Source organism: Carettochelys insculpta, chromosome 15 (genome assembly GCF_033958435.1).
Source record: "Carettochelys insculpta isolate YL-2023 chromosome 15, ASM3395843v1, whole genome shotgun sequence".
In the NCBI taxonomy this organism is placed as follows: domain Eukaryota; kingdom Metazoa; phylum Chordata; order Testudines; family Carettochelyidae; genus Carettochelys; species Carettochelys insculpta.
In genome coordinates, this window is record NC_134151.1 from 40,464,600 (window position 1) to 40,489,691 (window position 25,092).

At 43.8% G+C, this 25,092-nt stretch overlaps 1 protein-coding gene across 2 annotated transcripts; it reads left to right on the top strand.

The window, feature by feature from the left end:
• Positions 1-460: 460 nt before the first annotated feature.
• Positions 461-25,092, top strand: REEP2 (receptor accessory protein 2). Of its 2 annotated transcripts, none has more exons than XM_075009424.1 (9): positions 461-509; positions 1,108-1,180; positions 7,581-7,657; positions 9,634-9,754; positions 10,650-10,763; positions 13,184-13,331; positions 15,140-15,300; positions 19,504-19,658; positions 20,679-25,092. In XM_075009424.1, exons 1-8 carry the CDS (start codon positions 478-480, stop codon positions 19,576-19,578), a joined length of 801 nt encoding a protein of 266 aa, XP_074865525.1. In that variant the 5' UTR covers positions 461-477; the 3' UTR covers positions 19,579-19,658; positions 20,679-25,092. The 2 variants fall into 2 exon arrangements, with proteins under 2 accessions (XP_074865525.1, XP_074865526.1); XM_075009425.1 differs by having other exon boundaries at positions 19,504-19,638.

A 25,092-nucleotide genomic window follows, 5' to 3' on the forward strand; every position in this document is an offset into this window, starting at 1 on the left:
TTTGGAACTGGGAATATCTTATGCTCGAAGAGTCCGAATGGGGGGAGTGTGGTGTCAGCTGTTTTTCTTTATGTAAGAAGTAGGAAAACTATTCCTGCCAGGTAAGTTAGCAACTGCGGGGGCGGCGGGACCACACAGGTACCTAAGTAGCCCCAGGAATAGAATCCGTGTTAAACCTGCCCCTCACCCCCGGCCCACCTCAGGGCGGCCCTGGCGGGGGCCGCTGCCTCGTCACGTGCGCAGAGGGCTGAGAAGACGACGCGTAGCAGCGCGTAAGGGTTTATGTGGACGCAGGGGGCGTACGCGGGACGCTGCGTGGCTGGTGCGTAACAGACCTACCGCACCGCGCGGGTCTCGCGCTGAGGAGCCCTAGGCCCGTTTCCCTCCGACAAAACCACCCCTTTAAAAGCCAGCGGCAGGGCCATCGTTGCTGCAGGAACCTGCCCTTTAAGGATCGCCAGCTGCCCCGGCCCCGCCATGGTTTCGTGGATCATCTCCCGGCTCGTGGTGTGAGTGCGGCGCGCGGGCGGCTCTGCGGCATCCCGGGGCCTGTCAGAATTGCGGGAAGGGCGGCCGGGCGGGGCTGAGGGGAGCGGAGCGGAGCGGAGGGGGCTCCGTAGGAGCAGGGCAAGCGACTCTGGTGAGCGCCAGCCGTTCGCGCAGCCCCAGCCGGGCATCAGCTGCCCGTGGCAGGGCGCGGCGGCGGCGGCGGCGGCAGTAGGGGCGGTGTCTGGGAGCTTTCTAGGTCAACGCTGGTGGTTCCATGCGGCTGCTGGTTGTCAGCCGCGCCGGGCAGGCGCTGCCCGAGTGCCGCAGAACGCGTGTTTCTGCTTCTCCGGAGGTGAGTCGCCTGGCGACGTGCCTGTCACCGCCGTGTAAGACCTCGTCCCCCGGCCAGATGGGCAGAGGCCTTGTTGCCCGTGGAAGTCTGCAGGGCCGTCAGACGCTGTGAGCCCGTGACATCCACTTGCTGAATCGATGTCTGAGAGTAAAGGCAGGGCTGGGGGCGCGGGGGTAAAGCAAAATTAAATGTGGTGAGCCAGAAGAGGAGCACCATCAAGTAGGCAAAAGTGTGTAATAGTTCTTATGGGCTCTGTTTTATTCCAGGCTGATATTCGGCACTTTGTACCCTGCATATTCCTCTTACAAGGCAGTGAAGACAAAAAATGTGAAAGAATATGTAAGTGTGTGTCCCCATGTTGTATTCCCATTGGCAATCCCCACAACCTGACTCATCCTTTCTTCGAGAATACTAGGCTTCTCTCCCCTGCCCCCGCCACCACCATCCCACCATTTTCTCCCTCCTAACACCAGCTTCCTTTTTCTTCTCTGGCTGGGGCAAACCCTGTCTCTTGTCACTCAATGGGGTGTAGTGAACTAGAGGCCAAACTCACAAGGCTAGGCAAAGATGGATTGCATTAAGACTGCCTAAGTTTATATAATAACTTCCTCTGTCTGTGCTGTCTTGCATCTCCATTTGCTTATGCTTTTAAAATGAGAATACCACCCTTACAAACCTGTGAAAGTAATCTGTTGTCTGGTAAAGCACTGTGGCCAGCATTCCAAAGAGAATTCTGCTGACACAGTTGAGACAAGATTTTCAAAAGACCTCAGCTTCCACTAAGCAACAAAGAGGCAGGTTTTCAGAAGAGCTTGGTGCATTAGGTGTTGTAAGCATCTTGGCCTTAAGCATTACAGGGGGAGCTGTTGACTGATGAGCAGTATTGAAAATCTGGTGTATGTGGTGATAAGGAAGCAGACAGCTTTTGAAAATCAGGCTAAACCCATGGGTGCTGAGCACTTGAACATGTGGCTCTGCAGGTGCCCATTATTGATGGTGTGAATGCAGGGGTAGGCAATAATTTTCAGTGGTGAACCACTTCAGGAATTTGGTAAGTGGTCAGTAGCTGTGCTTTTCTACAATAGTAATGGAGGGAATGCAGGATCTGGGAAGGAATTTGGGTACAGGAAGGGCTTCTGACCTGGGGCAACATTGAATGAGGGAGCGTAGATGGTTGTAACCTGGGGTAGGGGGCTTATATGTGGGAGGGAGTGGGGTAGGGTGTCAGGTGCTCGCTCTGAACAGAAAGCAGTTACGATAGGCAGCTTCTAGCTGGTGGCCCAGAGGATCTTTGGACAGGCTTCCTGGCTCCCACAGCTCCACACTCCACTCAGTGTTTGGTTGCTGGGGCCAGTGTGTGTGGTGTGCCACAGGGGCAGTGGGTCTCCATGTGTTGCACGTGCCTACAAGCACTGTACCTGCAGCTGCCATTGTCTGCGTTTGGGCTAATGGGAAGCTTTGAGGATGGTGCAGGAGGTGGGGGCAGGGCTTGGTGATTGCTTTTGCCCCACTCCCCAGGAACGTTCCCAGCAGCTGACCTCTTTGTGTCTGCAGCATCCAGCAAGCCTACCTGAGGATCTTGCTGGACCACAGCAGGCCAGATCCAAATGTTTGGCAGGCCATATCTATTCCATGGGTCATATTTTGCCTGCCCCTGCATTAATGAATCATTTAAAAAGCTGTGGTATTTCAGATTTGCTTATAGGGAGGAAGGGATGGGGGGTATAAATATATTCTAATGGGGTCAAACAGAAAAGCCCTGTCTGCAGAGACTAGATTGAGCTGGCAAGTATGCTTCATCAAAACAGCAGTGCTCTGGCAGCACATTTTATGTTTCCACTTGAAACCCATCAAGGTCCAGTCCTGAAGGAGATCTGCATGTTCCTCCATACATGGATGTGCTTGTCAGTTTCCTGGCTCCTGCTTGCAGAGGGGAGCTGGGAGCCAGGTTGCCCCTGGTTCCTGGCTCCCCACCTGAGGGTGGGAGCTGGGAAACTGACCAGCACCAGGACTGCTGCTGCGCTGATCAGTTTTCTGGCTCTCCAGTTAGGTGAAAATTCAACTTATATGGAGTTTGCCAAGAATGGAACCTCCATGTAACTGGGGGCGGGGGTCTACTGTATGGGATACAGAACACTTCAGTAGTGACTCAGTAGTGCCAGTTTGAGAGAGAAATGATTGGCAATGGAATAATGCAGAATTAACATGGCACACATTAAATGAATTAAAAACCATTCTACATTCACTTTTTCCTCCTAAGTAATACTTTGCACTTAAGATGAAGTTCAGAAGATTTCATACCCAGCTCTCCAGTTTATCAAGACATCTTGAATTCTAATCCTATCCTCCCAATGGATTACAGCCCTTCACAAGCTTTGTGTCATCTGCAGATTTTGTACACATACTCTCCACTCCATATTTATTATGTGCAATGGCCTGTGGCTAAGATAAGTTATTAAAATATTCCCACTCCATCCTGGTCTAAATAATAATATGTAACATTGCTGTATATGGGACAGATCCCTTTGGGACCTTTCATTAATATGTACTCCCTGTCTGACAGCAAGTCCTGGATAAATGCTGACTTTTGCATAGGGTCTTTCAAACACTTGTTAAACCATCTTGTAGTAACTTCACAATTCTGCCATTTTCATCCAATGAGGAACCAGTGCTATTGTTAAGAATTTTTGTTCCTAATACACATAAAAAGGAGCACTTAAAGTTCCTACTTCTTGCTGGCCATAGAGTTTTCCTTGTGTCCTGTTGCTCCCCTTATCAGTTTTTTACAATTTCTAATTTATTTGTATTTGTTACCATCAGCTTCCCATATTTTTCACTTTAATGTATTTTTATATTTTGTAACTGCTTTCACTTCCTCTATAACCTGGTTACTTGGTCTTTTTTAAATTAACATGGATGCCTGTCTTGATTAGTTTCTTTTGAGAGCATTTAGTAAAATTTTCTTAAACAATTCTCAGTTTGATAATCACATTCTTATTTAAATTATCACCCAATTGATTTGGCTCATGATTTTTTTCAGTTTGGGAAATGGAGTCTTTTTGTAGCACCAAGTATTATTGATTTGGATATCAGTCTGTTGGCACAAAACAAATGTGATCAAGATATGAGCACTTGTACTTAAGCTATGACTAACTTATGGTTCTGTTGTCAGTTCTTCCTTAGCTGTCAAGGTGGTGTCTCATATAGAATTTGCTCATGTTGGATGCAATACTTTGAGTTGAGAAATTGTCGTTTTAATATTTAGAAATTCTAAGGCTATCCTAATACTGCCAGCACGAGACATGTTGTTCTACAAATATAGGTTATAAAAATGTGTTAATGGAAATTCAAGCACTCAGAAGTTAGGAAATGCTGTTGTGGACCTATGAATCTGAATAACTGGCAATTTCTAACTTGTGAATGTTTGACTATACAACCTTAATATTTATAGTATAGGTTCTGGTTTATAATTTTTACACTGCCTAAAAGAGTGGTGGTCTAAAGTACACAATTCTGTTTGTTCTTGTCAAGTAGTATTCTGCCAGTTACTTAGACCTGCAAAAACAAAATGCAAAACTAGTCTTTGTCTTGCAGAAACTGAGTCTAAAAAAAGATAATACTGGCAAGGGAAAGAGCAAAAAGAAGAATTTTGCCTGTGTTTGACATTTTTTATTCCTGCCTCACATGTTCCATGTACCTTACTTGTCTACTGTCACCCACTCGTCCAATACTTTTTCTTCTAGTTTGTAGCCTCCTGCCCCTGTCAATGATTTCTAATTTCTCTGCTGGCTTTTCTCCCTGCAGCTTCCACCAAACCTTCTGCCTTTGCAACACTGAACAGTCCAGGCAGATAACCAATCATCATTGAATAAATCATTTTGTTAGTCTTTAAAGTGCTACATTTCTGCTGCTTTGTTCTGTTAACATGAGTGCAGTTTGTGTGAAGTCATCTATTCTGGTACAGCCCCACAATTTGTCTTTTAGGAGTAATGATTGGGATGAAGCAGCCCAGTTTCTTTAAAGGAAAAATTTGTGTCTTTGTAGAATTTTGAGTCACCAGAATTGTGGGTAAAAGAGAACCAGCCACTGAAACTTAATGGTTGTGTTTACACTAGCAAATTCTTTCGGAAAATCAGGCCTTTTTTGAAAGAAGATGCAGAATGTCCACACACAGAATGTGCTCTTTCAATCTGAAATCGAAAGAATGCGTCTCTTTCTCCAGAACCTCTCTTCCATTCCCAGATCAGGAAGAGTGCCTCCTTTCGAAACCTTCTTTCGGGGGAAACAAAGCATGTATAGCTGCTCTGTGGGCATTTTTTTCCAAAAGAGCAGTCCTCATGGCACTTGATTTTTTTGGTCCCTGGCCTGCTCTTCCAAAAGAGCTGGAGCTGTGTGGATGCTTTATCAAAAGAGGGAATCAATCTTTCAATATGCTTTTTTGTGTGTGGCCACACACTTTCGAAAGATGATCTTCCAGAAGATCATCTTTCAAAAGATCGCTGTACCATAGTTGTGGCCAATTACAGCTTTCAAAATGGCTTTGATTGAAAATCTCTTCAAGGGACTATTGAGGAACTAATTAAGAAGATTTGTCAGAAAATAAGAATAGGAATGTGTAAGAATGATCCATCTAGCCCAGTATCCTGTCTTCTGACAGTGGCCGATGCCCAGGATTGCCAGCTTTCTGATTGCAAAAAACTGAATGCAAAAAACTGCTTCTGCCCTGAGGCTCCATGACTACCCTCTGCCTTCTCTGAGGCCCTGCCCATTCCATCCCAGTCCCTCTGTTGCTTGTTGTGCAGGTGTGGACTCTGGGCTGAGCATGTGGGGCAAAGGGGTTTGGCATGTGGGATGGGGCTCCGGGCCAGGGACGCAGGGGTGCTGACCACAGGTAGCTGCCAAGAAGCAGCAACATCTCTCTCTGATTCCTAGATGGAGGCACTGTGTGCTGACTCATCCTGTGGGTACCACCTTTGCAGCTTCCATTGTTCACAGTTCCCAGCCATGTGGAATGGCAGAACCGGCACTTGGGGAGGCACCTGCAGATGCGGGTATCACATCCAGCTTTCATGGCTATGCTTTTGACTAGGAGCTGGGCATATTAGTTGCTTCCTGGGAACTGGGTAAAGAGCTTGCCTGCCCCATTTCTCCACTCACTGGGGGTTTAACATCCTCCAGGATTCATTTTTGATTCTGTGTTCTGGTTAAAAAAAAAAACCAAAAACTGGACAGCTGGCACTCTTACCAATGCAGGTGCTTCAGACGTAATGAGCAGAAGAGTTAATCATCAAGTGATCCATCACCTGTTGCCCATTCCCCAGTTCTGGCAAATAGAGTGTAGGAACTTTAAAGGGCCAATTTGCAACATGATAAAAGGTTAAATGGGGCACCCTGAAGTTCTATATTGAAACCAGTGGCATTCAATCTATTGTCAAGGGGTGTGTCATCTGTAGCTCCATAATTAAGGCTGAGTTGAGATTTGCAGGGATTCACTCTCTATTGTTTTTGGAGAAAAATACAGTGTATCCTGGATTACAGTACTTACTAGTTGAACATAGGATGAATTTTCTAAGACTTTACAAGTAATTCCATAAGTTAGTATAAAAAAAATCAAGATGGTTCGTTAGCTTCCTGTATCAGATCTTAATTTTGTTTCTCCCAAATGATTCTTCAAACTCTTTCATCAGAGAGGAAGATGTAAACTTCAGCATATATCCTTCTTATAGATAATTGCATGCAGAATTCCCCAATTTCACAATGGTTAGTGAGACTACGTGTTACCTAGAGCAAAGATGGTCATGGCCTCAGTTTTTCTGTTTCTTGCAGTGTGCCTGACAGCCCAGGAGTCCTATCTTTTTTTCTGAGGGCATCTTGACTTTGCTCCTGTTGGAAACAATAGGACATAGTGGTAATTTTGAAAAAGAGCAGTTCTTTCTCTTATGAACAACAGTAAAAATAATCATTAATCCTAAAAGTCTTTTAAAAATTATCCAGTAGACGAGTTCAACAGGGAGTGGAAAATTTTTTGGCTTCCCGTGTCAAAAAACAAGATCCACAGAAAGATATGTCTAAAAGTTAAAGTTAAAAATCAATCAGAAATATTGCATAGTAGCAGTTTCTATAGGTTTCTTGTTCAACGGTCACTTAGAGCTTTTAACTAAAATGAAAATTCTGAAACCAACTGCATTTAAGGATGGAATTAATGTTGAGTGCATATCAATTTAGATTGAAAGTTGTAACATGGCTGTTGTATATATCCCCAAAACTGACAAATCCGGGATATTCCAGGTCAAAGTTAAAATGAGAAGGAAATCCAAACGTCATAACTTCTGGCAAAAAGAGGAAAAAATCTAACTTTCAGTCAAAAAGTCTGAATTTAGTTTAGGACTACAAATATTAAAGTGCTATAATCACTTGGTTATTTCATTGTGTTACTACGTAATAGAGATAAAGTTGTTTTGGGTGCTCCTGTGTATTTGTATATCTTAATTAGTTTGAATTTCTTGTAAGGTTAACCTTAGCTGACAATTTTGTGTGTTCGTAATTTTCAGTTTTATGGAAGTTATGACAGCAATTCAGTGTATTCTAACCTAAATTACTGAGCCATACCCTAACTCTTAAAATAAAATTAACATCTTTTATGTGAAAAGTCATTTGGCCAGAAAGAAATCCCGACTTTGGGGTTGTATCTTAGTGTTTGTGGGTTTTGGTTTCTAATTAAATAGCTTTCCTTTTACAGGTGAAGTGGATGATGTATTGGATAGTGTTTGCCTTCTTCACCACAGCAGAAACATTAACAGATATTGTTCTTTCTTGGTGAGTACCTTAGTTATTTATTCCATATGGGAAAGGGATGGAAAGCACTCAAATACTCTTTTAGGATGAGCAGAATAATAGCATTCCAGGGCTGGGAGGAACCCCAGGAGGTCATCAAGTCCAGCCCCCTGCCCAAAGCAGGACCAATCCCAACTAAATCATCCCAGCCATGACTATGTCAAGCAGGGACTTAAAAACCTCTAGGGGTGAAGATTCCACCACCTCTCTTGATAATGCATTCCAGTGCTTCACCACCCTCCTGGTGAAGTAGTTTTTCCTAATATCAAACCTACATCTCTCCCTCTGTAACTTCAGACCATTGGTACTTGTTCTGCCACCTGTCACCACTGAGAACAGCATCTGAAGAAGTGAGTTAACTCACGAAAGCTCATGCTCTAAACTTTTCTGTTAGTCTATAAGGTACCACAGGACCCTTCGTTGCTGCTACAGATCCAGACTAACACGGCTACCCCTCTGATACACTGAGAACAGTTTCTCTCAGTCCTCTTTAGAGCTCCCTTTCACAAAGTTGAAGGCTGCTATCAAATTGCCCCTCAGTCTTCTCTTCTTCAGAGTAAATAAGCCCAAATCCCTCAGGTGCTCCTCATAGTTCATGTGCTCCAGCTCCCTAATTATTTTTGTTGCCCTCAGCTGAACCCTCTCCAATATGTCAACATCCTTTCTATACTGGGGGAGGCCCAGAACTGGATGCAATACTCCAGATGTGGCCTCACAAGTGCAGAGTACAGGGGAATAATAACTTCTCTAGATCGGTTTGAAGTGCTCCTCCTAATACACCCTACTATGCCGTTAGCCTTTTTGGCTAAAAGGGCACTCTGTTGACTCATATCCAGCCTCTCATCTACTGTAAGCTCCAGGTCCTTTTTGTGCTGCACTACCACTTAGCCAGTGAGTCCCCGGCTGGTAAGAGTGCTTGGGATTCTTCCATCCCAAGTGCAGAACTCCACACTTCTTGATGAATCTCATCAAATTTCTTTTGTCCCAATCCTCCAGTTTGCCTAGGTCACTCTGTACCCTGTCCCTACCCTCCAGTGTGTATCCACCTGACCTCCTAGCTTAGTGTCCTTTGCAAATTTGCTCAGTGTGCAATCCATCCCCTCATCCAGGTCATTAATAAGGACGTTGAACAGTACTGGCCCTAGAACTGATCCTTGGGGTACTCCACTTGAAACCGACCACCAACCAGCCACTGAGCCATTGACCACTTGCCATTGGGCCCATCCATCAAATAAATATAATTGGAGATACACATTAGAACTGGAAGGGACCTTGGGAAGTCATTTAGTCCAGTCCCCTGTCCTCTTGGCAGGGGCAAGCACCATCCCTGGCATCTATTTGCCCCAGTGCCTAAATGGCCTTTTCAAGGATTGAGCTCACAACCCTGGGTTTAGCAGGCCAATGCTCAAACCGCTGACCCACATCAAGCCAGTTTTCTGTCTATTTTACAGTCCATGTATCCGATCCGTACTCCCTTAACTTATGGGCAAGAAGGTTGTGGTAAACTGTGTCAAAAGCTTTGCTAAAGTCAAGGTATGTCACATCCATTGATTTCCCCATGTCCACAGAGCCAGTTACCTCGGTAACCTCTGTTCCACCCAAGGAGATATATATGTACATTTTGTAGACATTGTGACAGGTAGCTTTGATTTAACCATTTTGCCTTATTTAGCAATAAATGCCTGGTGGTCTTCAGAGCTCAAGCAGCCTGAGACATAACTACAAACACTGTCTGTGCAGCCCAAACCCAAGTCTATTGCAGATATATCCAGAGTGTTTTCAAGGAGGCGTGATCCTGAGGTTCATGTAGGATTTTGTTCCATTGCTGGCCTTGTGATGGTCATTCTATTCAATTTCTAAATCATCTGTTTGCTAATCTTATGTGTGTTCTGCTTTGGATTGTCTATATGCAGCTGCCTCTGACTTGCTTTTGATTCTAGCTGTTTCATCTCTGTCAGGTTTCCATTTTATTTTGAGCTGAAAATCGCATTTGTGATCTGGCTGCTCTCTCCTTACACCAAGGGATCCAGTGTCCTTTATAGGAAGTTTGTGCACCCAACACTCTCCAGTAAAGAGAAGGTACTTTTCCTTTGTTATGGGTATAGACCTTCCGTGGAAGATGGATAACCTGTGACCTTTTTATACCATTAATAAATATTCTGATGCATCAAGTCGTATTTGTGCTGCCTACAGAGGCTGTAGGATGTTACTTCCTCCAAAAGAAGGTGGACAAAGTGCACCCTGTGGAATATTGTAATCTGACCTGTACTACAGGTTGATCCTCTCTAGTCTAGCAGTCTTGGGACTTGACCAGTGACAAACCAGAGAATTTACCGAACCATGGGAGGTCAATATTGTCTAGGAGCATCGCCAACATTCCTACTGCTTACATGGCTCTTAGAAGACATTTAGGAGTAAATTATAGATCAAAAACAGCACAGAACACTGAGAGCCAGGAATGGCGGCTATAAACAAACTTTATGGGACCACAGGAAACTTAACCGTACCCATGATAAGTGGACATCCAGCTAACTAAAATCATGCTGGACTACAGACAGTGCCGGACTAGGAAGGTTCTACCTGTAGCTGTAATTTTTAGTATAGCTGTGTGGCTTGCAGATGTGATGGACTGTTTGACTCAAGATGGAAACCTTGCATTCCAGAAACTGTAACCTCTGTGGGCTACAGCTTCAAGTTATTGATAGGACAGCTACCTTTTGCTTCATTTTATGTAAATTAGGTATTAGTTCTCTGCTTGCTGACAAGTTACTAATGCAATTTTCCAGTGGGTGTAAGCCTGCTATAAATAGAAAACGGAAAACAGTGCCTGAATGACAGAGAAGTATTTCTTAGTAGCTAGAGCCTTTAGTCTTGGAGAAATGTGCCTGATGGGTTTAGATTTTTAATGCAGAGTATCTCTGTCCATGCTCGTAACCAGTCATCTACACTCTGGGTTTCCCAATTTCTGTCCTAGGAGATTGATGAGTATATTACCCAGGCACGTGACAAGAGTTATGAAACCATGATGCGAGTCGGCAAGAAAGGTTTAAACCTGGCGGCCAATGCAGCAGTTACTGCAGCTGCAAAGGTAACACAACTGGGTGCTGCATCCACTTTCTTAGCCTCTGAAACACCTTTCTGTCTCCAGGAGGCAGATAGGAACATAGGATTGGAAAGGATCACATCATCTGCAGTTTCCTGCTGTCTGTCATAGTCCACCATGTCTATAATCCCATTCATGATCTTATCAAATTCTGCTTGAAAGCGATTTTTGTTTTTGTTGCTGTGTCCCTCCAGTTGATTCCCTGTTAACTTGGACGGAAGCTAGCAGGTAGTGCTGACTTCACTTTTCTTCTGCCTGCCTTCAGTTTGCATTATTCTTCATGCAGCACGTCAGCTTGTGGAGTGGCTGAGCAGGAGACTGTCCCAGGACAGTCTTCTTTTCTGTTGGTCGCTGGTGCATGCACATCTCTCCTCTTCATGAGTCTCTTTGTCTGAAATAGGACATTTTCCCTCTCTTTCCAGTTTGTCTCTGAAGAATCCCAGGTGAAAGAAATCATGTCTGAGATACCCCTGGTTTTATTAGAGAAGGTTTTGAAACAAGTTGATAACTGGAACAGTAATAAGTCACCGTAATCAAATGGTATTCATCCAAGAGATTTGAGTTTCTTCAAAAGTGAAATTGCAGAACTATTAACCTGTGGTCTGTAATCTCTCATTTGGGTATACAAGCCAATTTAATGACTGGGAGAAAGCAAATGTGATGCTAATTTGTAAAAGGGCTCCAGAGGTAATCCTGGTGTTACAGGCTGATAAGTCTGATTTCATTACCGGACAAACTGGTTGAAACTATAGTAAAAAGTAATATCATCAGACATATAGGTGACCATAATTTGTGGATAGTCTCAAAGGGGTAGACATGTTAGTCTGTAGCTTGACAAATGCAGTAAAAAGCTGGGGAACAGGGAATGTTAGATAATCAAGTCTTCCAGTTAGTCAAGCTGCTGGCCCTGCTCAACTGACCCTGGTGTGTGTATGGAGTGGGGTAAGACCCATTTGTTTAGATTATTGGAATACTACTCCAATAATCTGAAGAATGTGCCCACAAATGCTCATTATCTAATAAATTCATTAGTTTTTAAGGTGCTACAGAACTGCTTGTTTGTGGAGGAAGAGTCAAAATTGGTTTTGGTAAAGGGAAATCATGCCTCACCAGTTTACTAGAGTTGTTCGAGGAAATCAACAATGATGTGGACAAGTGGTATCCAATGATATAGTGTACTTAGATTTTTAGAAAGCCTTTGACAAGGCCCCTCACCAAAGGTTCTTAAGCTAAGTAAGCTTCCATGGCATGCAAAGGAAGGTCCTCTCATGGACTGGTAACTGGCTAAAAGATAGGAAACACAAGGTAGGAATAAATGCTTAGATTACAGGGAGATAAATAGTGATGTCCCCCAAAGGGACTGTTATGGGGCCAGTCATTTTCAAAATTCATGAATGAACTGGAGAGAGAATTTAAAAATGAGGTGGCAAAATTTCAGAGGACATAAAACTGTTCAAGATAGTTATAAAAGGATTGCTCAAAAGTGGGTGACTAGGCAACAAAATAGCAGATGAAATTGAATGTTGATCAGTGTAAATTGTTGCACATTGGAAAACATAATCCCAACTATGCATATAAATTGATGAGGTCTAAATTAGCTGTTATCCCTCAGGAAAGTGGTGTAAGAGTCATTGTGGTGAGTTTTGAAAACATCTACTCCATGCGCTGCAGCACTCAAAAAAGCAAAGAGAATGTTGGGAATCATTAAGAAAGGGGTAGGTAATAAGATAGAATTGTCTTTTTATAAATTCGTATTACACCCACATCTTGAATACAATGTACAGATGTGGACACTCCATCTCAGAAAAGATATACTAGAGCTGGAAAATGTTCAGAGAAGAGCAGCAAAACTGAGTAGGGTATGGAATGGCTTTTGTATGAGGATAGATTAATACTGGGATTTTTCAGCTTGGAAAAGAGATAGCTGAGTAGGAATGTGACTGAGGTCTATAACATCATGACTGGTGTAGAGAAAGTAGCTAAGGAAGTGGTGTTTACCCCATGTAATGCAAAGGCTAGGGGTCACCAAATGAAATCAATAGGCACCAGATTTAAAACAAGCAAAAGGCAGTATTTCTTCACAGTTAACCTGTGGAACTCTTTTCTAGAGGATTTTGTGAAGCCTGCAACTATGACAGAGTTCTAGAAAGATCTAGGTAAATTCATGGAGAATACATCCATCAATGGCTAATATCCAGGATGTGAAAGGATAGCGTTCATAGTTTCTGGTTATCAAGGATGGTAATGAGCAAGAGGATCTATCCACTTGATAATTACCAATTCTCTTCATTTTGTCTGGGGCATCTTGTACTGGTATGTCAGAAGACAGGATACTGGGCTTAGATGGACCTTCGGTCTGATCTATTATAGCTGTTCTTATGCTCTTACCTGTTGTGTCCTGTAAGGGTCAGGGAGTTTTGTCGGAGAAGCTACGGAGTTTCAGCATGCAGGATTTGACTCTGATCCAGGGTGAAGATACTGTGCATCTACGGAGTCCCAAGCCACAGCTGCGCACCTCCAGTAGTGGCCTTCTTGAAACTATTGAGGATTCAGGTACATAGTATTCCTGTTAGACCATTCTATGACGTGCTGAATAACAGGAATAAGGGGAGGGTCTAGAGCAGAGGTGGCCAATATGTGGCCTGTGGAGCCTTTTCATCTGACCGGTGGAGCCAGCAGCAGCGCCATTTTGAAAGCAGGCTCAGTAGCCACATATGGCTATTTAAGGAGCCATTTGCAGCTCCAGATGCTGCCGCTGCTCGCTCACTCCTTTAGCTTCCTGCTCTGCTGCACTGAAAGAGCAGAAATCAATTTAATTGGTTTAATGGCCAGCAGGAGGGATCTGGCTGTTCAACCAATTAAATTGAGTCCCTTTATTTCAGTGCAGCAGGGCAGAGAGCCACGCAGTGTATGCGGGGGGGGAAGGGAGTAGAAGGGTGGCAGTGGGGAGCCACACAGGTGTGGTGAAGAGGCGATGGCAGCCTGGCAAAGGTGCAGCAGAGGGCAGAAGCATGCAGAACTCCTGTGTGAGGTAAGTTAATCCTGGGCCTGGGGTGGTTTGGGGCTCAGAGGGTTTAAGCCTGGGGATGGGGGCGGGAGTTGGGGGATATTTGGTGTTCAGCCCCTGGAACATGTAAAAAAATGCCATGTGACCCCTGATGAAAAAAGGTTGGCCACTGCTGTCTAGAGGCTTCAGCATAGTGATTTAAGTACTGCTAAAGCTTTGAATTTTGTTTTCAAAGCTGTGTGTAACACAGAATTATGAGTTATATGGGGGAAAAGGGGGTGTTTGGAGTGGTTTTAAAGAATGCCAGATTACTGAACTAGTGGAAGTTGCTGGCTATGCACTTGGAACCAGAGTGTTTTTGAAGCTCTAAACTAGCTTTTTTCAGTAATATCCTCTTCGGCAGGTACAAATAATTTTCTTTGTTGCAGTTTATTCAATTAGTTCAGTTCAATGTTTAGTTCCTTCAAGATTAAGAAAAGTTGGGAAAATGTAAAGTCAGGAAAGCTTATTTTCCTTTTCCAATCTAAGAATAAACACTGTGTTTTAATGTATGAGCTCTAATAAGTCTAAAATCTTGAATATGGTGAACAGAAACCACAGATCAATTCACAAATTATAGGTAATACCTTCTTTGCTTAATCAGTTTCAAATCCAAAATTTTAAAATTAAACTTGAAATACACGTATATAGCTGTAGTATATCCTACTTACTTAGCAAAGCATACCATATTTAGAGTACAGTTGTGTTTTCAGTGGTTACTGTCAGTGAGAATCCACTCTTGTTTAGGAAAATAAATTACAGTAGAACCCCGAGGTACACGCATTCAAGTTGCACGAATCTCGGGTTAATGCGACTCTGAGTGGCAGAGAGCTGGCACCTGGATCCGGGCTGCCCGCCACTCAGAGGAGCCAGGAAACTGACCAGAGCAGCAGCCTGGGACAGTTTCCTGGATCCTGTGAGTGGGGGGCTGCCAGGAGCTAGGCATGCTGGCTCTCTGCCTCTCACAGGAGCAGGGAAACTGACCAAGGCTGCTGCATTAAAACTGACTAGAGCCTGACTCTCGGCTTCTGCCACTGAGAGAGCGGCTGCTGCCCCGACAGCAGCTGGGAAGCCACTCCTCTCAGGAGCAGCAGTCTGACTCTCATCATCCCTGACAGGAGCGGGGAAAATTAATTTCCTGTTGCTGATTTTAAATCACATTGAAAATTAGTGGTTGAAATTGTTTGCAAATCAATTCATCCTGGTTGTGGGGCATGCGTCTCTTTCCTTTCCAGGTTATGGGCATGTTTGCCATGTATCCCCTAAGTTCTGAGTAAGAGCTATTAATACTGCTCTCCTTTCTTCTTGTCCTTAGCGGCTTTGTGTTACTCCTCAGGAGAAGAGGCCAGTTCATCTCAAAGATCAAATGGGGCCCAGTCTGAATCTAGAACAGAACCTTCAGATGAGGATGCAGGGGAAAGAACACCAAAACGCACGCAGAGTGTCAAAACTCCTAAGAAAGTGACAAAAGTGGAGGTGAGCTTTTGTATAAAGTTGTATAAATGACTTCTTGGACTGGAGCTAGTTCATATAGTTGAAATGATAGTAAAGAATGGTCTTTTCATATGCATAAACACAGTATGTTGAGGAAGAGTCAGCTTGGTTTTTGTAGAGGGAAATCATGCCACATCAGACATTAGAATTATTTAAGGGACTCAACAAACATGTAAACAAGTGTGATATAGTAGTGTACTTGGACTTTCAGGAAGCCATAGACACGGTTTTTTGCCAAAGACAAAATAAGCGGTCATGAGTACATTAGAAGGTCCTCCTGTAGATCAATAACTGGTGATACTAAATTAATTAACATACTTGAATCGAAAACTGATTGTGAAGAGTTACAAAGGGACCTTGCTAAAGAGAATGGGCAACAAAATCACATGAAATTCAGTGTTGATGAGTGAAAAGGAATACCTATTGAGGAACATAATCTCAGCTATATGTGGAAAAAAGAAGGCATCTGACTTAGCTGTTACTACTCAAGAAAGTTCTTGGAGACCGCAGAGTTCTCTGCAAACATCCACTCAATTTGTAATAGCTGTCAAAAACAAAAAGCCAACAGAGGGGCACACAGAATAAAACAGAAAATATCATGCAGCCACTATATAAACTCATAGTATGCACCATGCAAGGTGTGGCCATGCAGCTCTGGTTGCCCCATTTCAGAAAAGGTAGACTTGGAAAATTACAGAGAAGGGAAAAACAGAGGTATAGAACAGCTTCCATATGAAGGAGGGATTAAGAAGACTTGTACCGCTTGGTCATCTTTTGTAAGTTGACTAGTCCATCAAATCATGAAGTGTGAAGGAAGCGAATAGGGAAGTGGTGTTCACTCTTCTTTGAGTGCTTGCTCAAGTAAATTCCAGGTAGGTGTATATGCATCATGTGTAAGACTGACTGTTTTTCCCTAGCTGCTAACTCTGAGACTGGCCATTGAGGCCCTGGAGTATCACCAGTATGGTACTCAATATATGACCACTTTCATTTCCTCCTTCCTGCCTGTGATGGTTGGTTGTTGAACCTGTTTTTCTCTGGTGTAGCAAGTCCTCCATTCCTTCCTAGTATTTCTCGTGTGTGTTTGTCTGTTTCTAGTAATTACAGTTGGCTATAGTGCTAGTCCAAGAAGGTGTGAGGGTTTTCCCTTTCCACTTGCGTTCCCCCTGGACTTAAGGCATGTTCACGTCTCAAGGGTTTAAACTCTGCACTACCTGCATAAAGCCTGTGCCTAGAAGTGACCCCTACAATTCTTGTCCTAAGTGTCTGTGGGAGGTGTACCAGTTAGACAAGTGCAAGGTCTTTAAGGCTTTTAACCCACTTTCCAGAAAGTGCTAGGATTTTTGAGTCAAACAGCTCCTCAGGGATTCAGCACTGTACCCCAAACAGCTGCAGGATCCAGCACCATGGGCCTCAGTCCAGAGCACATCCCCAGCAGCACCTGGAGTGGTACCAAGAAAGGACTCAGCTCGTCAGTCATGGCATTGCCATTTTCCAGTGCCAGAGTTGCCAGCCACTCGGCACACTGCTCTGACTCCCCTGGCCAAGCACACAAAAGGGAGGAGGCGAGCACCAGTAGCTCTGATGTCCACTTCTCTGTCCAGGGATGACGCTGAGTGGAGGAGGCCCTTGGGCATGTGACCATTGACCTGCTTACTCCTGACCCTGCATGCTTCAGACCACCCTGAGACCCCCATTCTTCTGAACTCCCTGCACTTACAGGTCAAGGAGGTGGTTGTGCCTGCCACACCTGATACCTTTTGAGGCCACAAAAGGTCTCATTGTAATGATGGTGGTGAAGTCTCCCACCATCAGAGATGAGCCTCAGCCTCTCCTCTGCCAGGCTCTGTCTGCAGGCAAACCAGCGATATTGGGACCATCTGCTTCCCATCCTTCCTTGCTGTGCTACTCTGAATCCCACCACCACTCCTGGGAGTGTCACCTGTCTGGCTCTGAGCATGTCTTGCAACCTGGACCCTCAGAGCTGTTCCAGGTTTGAGGAGCTCTGCAGTCAGCAAGTTCTGGTGCTGCTTGAGACCTCAATCCTGGATATCGACCTTGTAATACTGATCCCATTCCTGAAACCCACTTTCTGCAGCACTGATCAGACTCCAGAAGCCATCCATCCCACCATTCTACCTCATGGCACCTCTTAACTGCTGGCACCAACTGGCCTCAAGAACACCTTATCTTCACCTTTCCTCTCTTCTGTGGCCCAGCATTCCAGAGGGACATTATTCTTTTGGTGCCTGTGAAATTCTCATGTCCAGCCATGAGGCAGCAGTGTCCTGCATTATAAGGGAAGCAGTTTTTGAATTTGGTGGTGTTTGCAACTACATCTTCTTGGCAAGTCTAATCCCTGACAGGTAGTTGAGGAGTTATGGTCACTATCCCTGCAGATAAAAATTGCCCAGGGACTGCAGGTACTCCACCCTGTGAGGTTCCCTACAAATGGTTGATTCATTTTACTGGCCTTATCAGGGACCGTTGGATTCTCAAATTTGTCTAAGAAGGCAGATACTAACCCTTATCTGAGGATACTGATGGTGCCAACAGGAATCAGGTCCTTGCCCCTGGATTAAGTGATCATTCTTTCCTCTTCATCTCTGTTGGACAAGCATAATTAATATCAGGAGTTACTGCAAAGAATTGCCAATGACCTCCTGATGCCAGTGGAGGAGGTCCAGGACCCACAACTTTGTCTTCTGTATATTTTGATACCTACAGGAACAAAGTGTCATTTCCTGTTAACAAGGAGACATGCTTGCCACCACTGCTACTGCCCACTTTTTACTCCATCATTTTTGGGGCCATAGAATGCTAGAACTGGAAGTAAAAAAGCAGAGTGCTTTTTTGTTTCGATAGTATACAGACTAGCACGGCTTTCTCTCTGTCACTATAGAACTGGAAGGGATCTTACGAGTTCATCAAGTCCAGTTCCATGCCCTTGTCACAAGACCAAGCACCATTTATGTCATCCCTGTTATATATTTATCAAACCTGTTGGTAAATATCTCCGATGATGGAGATTCTACAACCATCCTAGGCAATTTACTCCAGTAATTAACCACCCTGACAGGAATTTTTTCCTAATGTCCAGTGTAAACTTTCGTTGCTGCAATTTAAGCCTATTGCTTCTTGTCATATTTTCAGAGGCTAAATAGAATAATTTTTCTCCCTCTTCCTTGTAATATCCTTTTAGGTATTTGAATGACCATCTTACATTCTTCACCCACAACTGGGAGTTGATCACCACAGACAGTTGAGTCTGGGAAATTAATAGTTAAGGATTACACTGTAGAGTTTCCCTTCCCTCACAAATCTCCTTCCTGGTTCCCACTTTCACACAGTATTCTTCAGGAAGAGGAGGACGCCCTTCTTCAATGACAGTCAATAGAGAGGGTCTCCCCGCAGTATCAAGGAAGGAGGGGTTTTATTCTCTGTATGTCCTCATTCCCAAAGAAAGGTGAGAGGTGGAGTTCCTTCTGGTCCTTCAGCAGCTGAAAATGTGGTCTGGTTATGTTAGCATCAGTAATCCCCTACAGGAAGATGTGTGGTTCATGGCTCTCAGCACTGTATGTACATGTTTGCAGTGGTGTTGTGATCAGTAAGTTTCTCCCTGTGGTAGACCTGTTCTGCTCTTCTTTGAGAAGTGTGTATGTGTGTGCGTGTACATGCCCCTGCGCTTCTAATTGGAGATTTATGTTAGCAGTGTCCTTGGTGAGCTGTGCCACTAATATGCGTACACAGCCTACTGGCCCCTCAGTTCCTTCTCAGCCTCCTTTGCCTTTGGTCAGAACACAGTGCCTTCTCACCAAATTTTTGTGTTAGATAGTTCAATAGTTAGCTTTTCCTTCTGCATTGAGTAACCTTTAGACTAGTATTTGTAGTACATAAGCAGCATTTTCAGTGCAGGGACGCTTCACTTTGGACTGTTGACAGCCCCAAAAGTGTTCTCCAAGACCCTTGCAATAGTGACAGCTCCTCAACATAAGGCAGGAGTGGCTATATTCCCCTATTTGGACAATTGCCTCCTGAAAGGCGTCACATATCAAATTATTGAACAGGTAGTGAACCTTAACAATCCTCCTTGCTGTGTTGGTTGATCTGTGCTCTCTCTCCTTTCTGCACTGTACTTGCGTCCTGCATGAATGGAACTGATAGCTTCTCTGTTTTCTTTTGCAGCCACCACTAAAGAGTGTGAAAGCTCGCCCCAAGAAGAAAGCTGCAGGCTCTATCGCTGCAGGGGAGTCAGCCTAAGGACACCCCCATCTGTCTGTCCCAGGATTTGGCTGTCACTTTGAAGGGACGCTTTCCAAAGTAAAGGAGCTGAGACACATGTACATAACAGCTACTGCTTTGTAGAGCACATTCCAAAGAAGCGGGTGGTGGGGATTCAGCACATGGAGTGGAGGATGCACATCCTCAGAAATGTAGTCTTTATCTCTCTGTTGGAGGGAATGCCAATCTATCTGTATGTAGCCTGTTGCTTTGGGATCCCTCTTTGTATAACCTAATAGGGAAACTCCATTCAATGAACTCATTCTTCTTTTTAACATATGTGCAATGTGCCTCAAATGGCACATGTCTGGGATTCATCCCCAAACTTGGTCTGTTGATTAATTAGAGTTAGAGCCATCCCTTGGGCAGAGGCCGAAAAAAATAATTAGGATGGGGTCACCGAAGTTCCATTTGGTGTGGCGAGCTCCTGAAAGTGTCTTGGATCAGCCTGAGCATCCTGCGGCTACTGAGGGGAAGGTAGCAGTCCCTGTAGTCCCTGAAGTTCCTATGGCAAAGTGGCTGGTAGCAGTTTCTTAATAATTCAAGCCCATTCTTGTCAGGAAGGGGACTGAAGCAATATGTGGCAATTCTTTCCAGTTTCAGTCATGATTGACGTGAAGGAGGAGTGGGATTGTGTCAGGGTTCCAGCATATGCTGCAGATGGAGTCAAAGGAGGTGAGGATGAATGGCTTGCTTTGTTTTTTCAGGGAGAAGGAGGCACAGGGAGGGAATTGAGTCTCCAGTGACTAGGAGGACATGAGTGGGTGTATGGGATGTTGGAGTATTATGCAAGTATCTCTGCTAGAGAACTGACTACTTGGCTATCCTGGAATTTGTGGTCCTGTCTCTAGAATTGCTCTAATTTTATTTCAGATTCCATAGTCTAGTCATTTTCCTGTATTGATGATGTAAAACGTGTGTGGGGTGTGTGTGTGTGTGTGAGAGAGAGAGAGACACCCCCCCGTATAGGGGCTAATGAGTCTTTCCTTGCACTGTGTTGGGTGTACTATGAGGATTTCCACAGTGTCCTGTTGGTAGTTACACTAGAACTAATCAGACAAATTCTTTCATTCTAACAGATGACACTGGAAAACCTGGCTCAATGCAGTCTGCAGACATACTTGAGTAAGTGTGAGGTGGAACAAATCCAGAGGCCTTTCTGTCCCAACTCAGAAGGCTCCTGCAGAGCCAATCCGCAGACCATGAGAGTTTACAGATAACTAAAGTATGGAAACTTCATTATCCTGATCCCAGGACTCCTTCTCTTCAGTTGGGGGGTGTGGGGGGGAATACAGTACTGAGATTGATCCTTCTGCTGCATCACACTTCAGCCCTTGAACAACTCTTCATATATTTAACAATGTGCCAAATCCATCAGTCTCCTGGAACCTGAGCAACATGTAAGATTCAAGCCAGAAATAAATTTGAATATTTGGATATGTAATGAGAGGGTTGGACTTCAGTAGCTCCCACATAAAGAAAGGCCTTGAGGTGAGTCACTGCAGTCTGTACTGGACGCCACTATGTTGAGAACAGATGAAGGGATTGACCCCTTTTCTGGGTAAGAATACACCCTAGCTTGCACACATCAGTAGATCTTTCTTAATATTTCTTGGTGTTGGAGGGGGAAGTGGGGAGAGTCCAAAAGATGAGTAGAATCTTGTCTCCTGACTAAAGTCTTGGAGAGAAATATTTGGTGGTCTAGGTTTTTAAGAGAGATTAGCTGCCAACAGAGTTTTGTTGCCAATTAAAGACCATTTTCTCTGTATTTTAGGAGTTTGGATTTCCCCTGTTTTCTGTAACCTACTTTCTAACTTCTAAACCCGTGGGACAGCTCAGCCAAAATACCAAGTTGTTTTAACAACGAGAAGTCCTGTGACAGCTTATAAACGAACAGATTTTTTGGAGCATAAGCTTTCGTGGACAAAGACAGCTTCATCAAAGGCATCTGACAAAGTGTGTCCTTGCCCATGAAAGCTTATGCTCAAAAAAATCTGTTAGTCTGTAAGGTGCCACAGGACTTCTCACTGTTTTTGTGGATATGTACTAACACAACTACCCCTCTGATACTTGTCACCAAGTTATGTTGTTGCACGAATGCCAGTATAGCTTCCTTATAACTTGTCAAGACTGCCACCTGTTGGGCTAAAATTTTGCATGTTTGTTCTTGGCCTGGGCATAAGTTTTATGAAAAGCTCATCTTTCAAGTACAAAGAGTGAAGGGATAAAATTTTTGCCTGTACAAACAAACAAGCACTTTGACCCATCCTAAAATCTTAGCAGGCTGTGGAAGAATCTTGTAATTTGTCAGGGATGCTAGCCCTAAGACTGGATCACTTGGTCTGATGAAAGTCATTATTGATTTGCCTGAGGCATTAAGATTTAAAAAATTATTTTGCATTTTTTCTTAATTAATAATGATCTGCCAGTGTTCCATTGGCAATGCACTTGCATGTGTGTGTATCTAAGTGGAAATTCTCATTCAGGATGCAATCTCTTACCATTTTGTGACCTGGGACTGCGAAAGTGAAGAGGAGCTTTTTATGATCTGTAATGACATGTGGAGGTGCATTTGAAAAGACACTTGACTGTGAAGGAGCCGTGTTCTGTATTAGGCAGGACAGAGCAATTATGCTGTATATAGTTAAGTATATTTTGTATGATCAAATTTCATCAGTTTTGTTTTTAACTTAATACCAAATGCTGTGTTAAAAGCTGTGAAGGACTCAAGTGTGGGAATGCCAAGGATAAAGCAGCCTATATTCTACTTCCCAACCCCATTGTCCTCGATACATATTAATTGCCATGCAGTCTGTAATTACATGATCCTCACACTGTCGCTTTCCACAAGACCTCTGACTTGCTCACTCCAGAAGCTGGAGAGTGTGACCTGAAAGAGGTAAGTTTATCCAATGAATAAGGCAAAGGGGGATGGCTGATGTGGCAGTATATGGGAAAGAGACCATAAGCTGAACAACTATAATAAAAAAAAAAACCGTGAAAGAGCTGCTTCATTCACTGTGCACTGTCGGTTCTGTGTGTTGAATGGGGCAGTGGTTCTCTGAGCAAATTGGTATGTAATCATGCAGTTAAATATTGCTTTTGATTCTGTGCACACCCACATTGTTGAGTGCGTAGCTTTAACCGTTTTCTGACCCATGAGAACCTTGTAACTTCTGTCTTGGGCCAGAAGGTGACAGAGAGGGATACTTATTCTTAGCAAGAATACAATTCCAGCATGGCTTCTGTCCACTGCTGGTAGATCCAAAGTGAGCACCATAGGGGAACTAGTCCTGATCTTCATGTGGAATGTAAAGGCTTTGTCCAGATAGGTCAAAATCTCATTGAATATGTACGTGGCAGTTTACTGTCAGTTCCAGCCTTGGTTTTAAGTCTGGACAGGTGGCAGTGTGTATAACCTCTTCCCTTAATGAAAGTTTTCTACTTCAATAACACACTTACGCTGTGCCTACAATACCATTATATGGCAGAAAATGGTGAGATTGCCCTACGTTCTATAATTTACTCATGTCTCAGAATGTTGCAGGTAAATTGTTACATGTTAAAGTTTTACTTTGCAGTGGAATCTGTTGCACCCAATCATAGAATGAGTAAGCTATAGCACACAACATGCTGTCTGCACAGGATCCACCAGTGAAGCTGCTTCCTACTCATAAAGGGGACATGCCATACTTCCACACCTTGAGTTTCTGTCATGCTGCTGGAGAAAGAACTCTTGAGCCATGTTTTCCTTTACACATGAAACATGGAGATCTTGCATCCTGCTTCATGGGAAAGGCATGCTACCGTTCCAACTACCATATGTCCTTCACACTTCCTTGCCATGTCCACTGCAGCGTGAGGAGGAGGAAATGTTGTGCCCATCTGTCTGAAGGTTTTAGATAGCTGCCTATCATTGTATTTTAGCACTTTCCACATAAAATCACTGCTGATAGCAAAGGTCCTAGTGCATTTTGTATTATCTGTGGCATCTCCTGTTTTATTTAAAAATCTGATGGATGAGGAATTTTGGTTTGTAGATGGACTTTGAATATATAAAAAATTTAATGGTAGGGTATGTCAGGTGGACGGGGTGTATTAGTACTGTCATTCTGATGGTAGTAAGGGTTTTTCCAAAGAGCTCTCCTCTCTTTCCCCATCCCAATGCTATAAAATCCACCCATCTGTCTAGGGGCCACAAAAATACCTGTCACCTTAGTGTTTGCCTGAGTGTGTCCATCTGAACAGTATGGAGCATAATGCTGGCCCACAAAACATCCCACGAGTCACCCTGTCCTGTAGTCTAACTAGGAAATGCTATGCCGCATGTTGGTGAGACTCTCAGAGCCCCCGTTCTGTTACCTGATAGGGAAAATACAAGTCCTCATGACTCTTAAGAACTGTAGGAAACTTGTGGGCTGCTGTGTAAGGAGGAAACTCCGTATTTCAGTTGCCAGTACTTACAGCCTGTTTCCTAATGGGAGTACTGTACCATCGTCCATCTGCAAGAAAATCTGCTGCAGCCTAATGGGAAAATGCTGTATCATGCCCTATTAGAATCCATCCCTCTGTCTGGGATGCACCTCAGCTTTGCTCACCACATCACTATCTCAGGCCACTGGGACTCCACATACCATGCTACTTCATGATTTTGTGTGTAAAATAGGCTAATGGAAGCCCAGGTGATGGTATTGGCAATCTGAAGCAGCATATGACTATCTCTGGTATAAGTGCTTAGAGGGTGCATGGGGAGAGGAGGAGAGGATGTCAGTGTTCATGTTTGTGTTCCAGAGTGTATGCATGTACACCCCTCAGTGTTACTTCCTGAGTCTTTTATGCTATTTCAGCTGAAAAGGTTTATGCAAAAATTCTGGAAGACTTCTAGAAATACTGTTTATAAATGTTAGTAATCCTAGAGTCCCTAAAGACTTTCAAATTCAAGGCCAAGGGGCCACAGAGAGGTCTTTAAAGATGACCAGAACAGTGTGTATTTGGGAGCAACTGATTTGTATGGTGACTGAGTGAGCCTTTCAGTTTATATATTGGCTGTGACCTTTTTGCATAGTGTGTGGAGACAGGAAAATGAGTCACAATAACTCTAAGGGTATATCCAAAGAATGAATCTGAATCATCCTGAGCCTTAACCATGCCCTTCACACTGCAGCCCACTGGTTAGATCCTAACTACCGACCTCACCCCTAATTAGGGAGGGCAGGGTGGTCTGAGTCTCTTCTGTTACTATATATAGCAGATACATCATGCTGGGCAAATATTGAGAGGAAGGAAGAAATGCCCAGTGACAATGTTAAACTGTAAAATGGATTTTTCCTGGGGAAACCTCCAACTGTATTTGGGGCCAAATGATGAACTGTAATGCTTCAGTTTTAGGCTTTTGAGGTTGAATCATGTTTGAACAAGTGTACAAAGTCAAATAGCAAAACTGCCACTGTTCTGTTTGCAATGATGAGCTGAAATCAGAAATAATATGGAATA

What these genes read in the sequence shown, in the direction of transcription:
- REEP2 (XM_075009424.1), top strand. Translation starts at nt 478, where the DNA reads ATGGTTTCGTGGATCATCTCCCGGCTCGTGGT. An exon ending in ACAGATATTGTTCTTTCTTG is followed by an intron (nt 7,658 to 9,633) that starts GTGAGTACCTTA and finishes CATCTCTGTCAG; the next exon opens with GTTTCCATTTTATTTTGAGC. An exon ending in CACTCTCCAGTAAAGAGAAG is followed by an intron (nt 9,755 to 10,649) that starts GTACTTTTCCTT and finishes TTTCTGTCCTAG; the next exon opens with GAGATTGATGAGTATATTAC.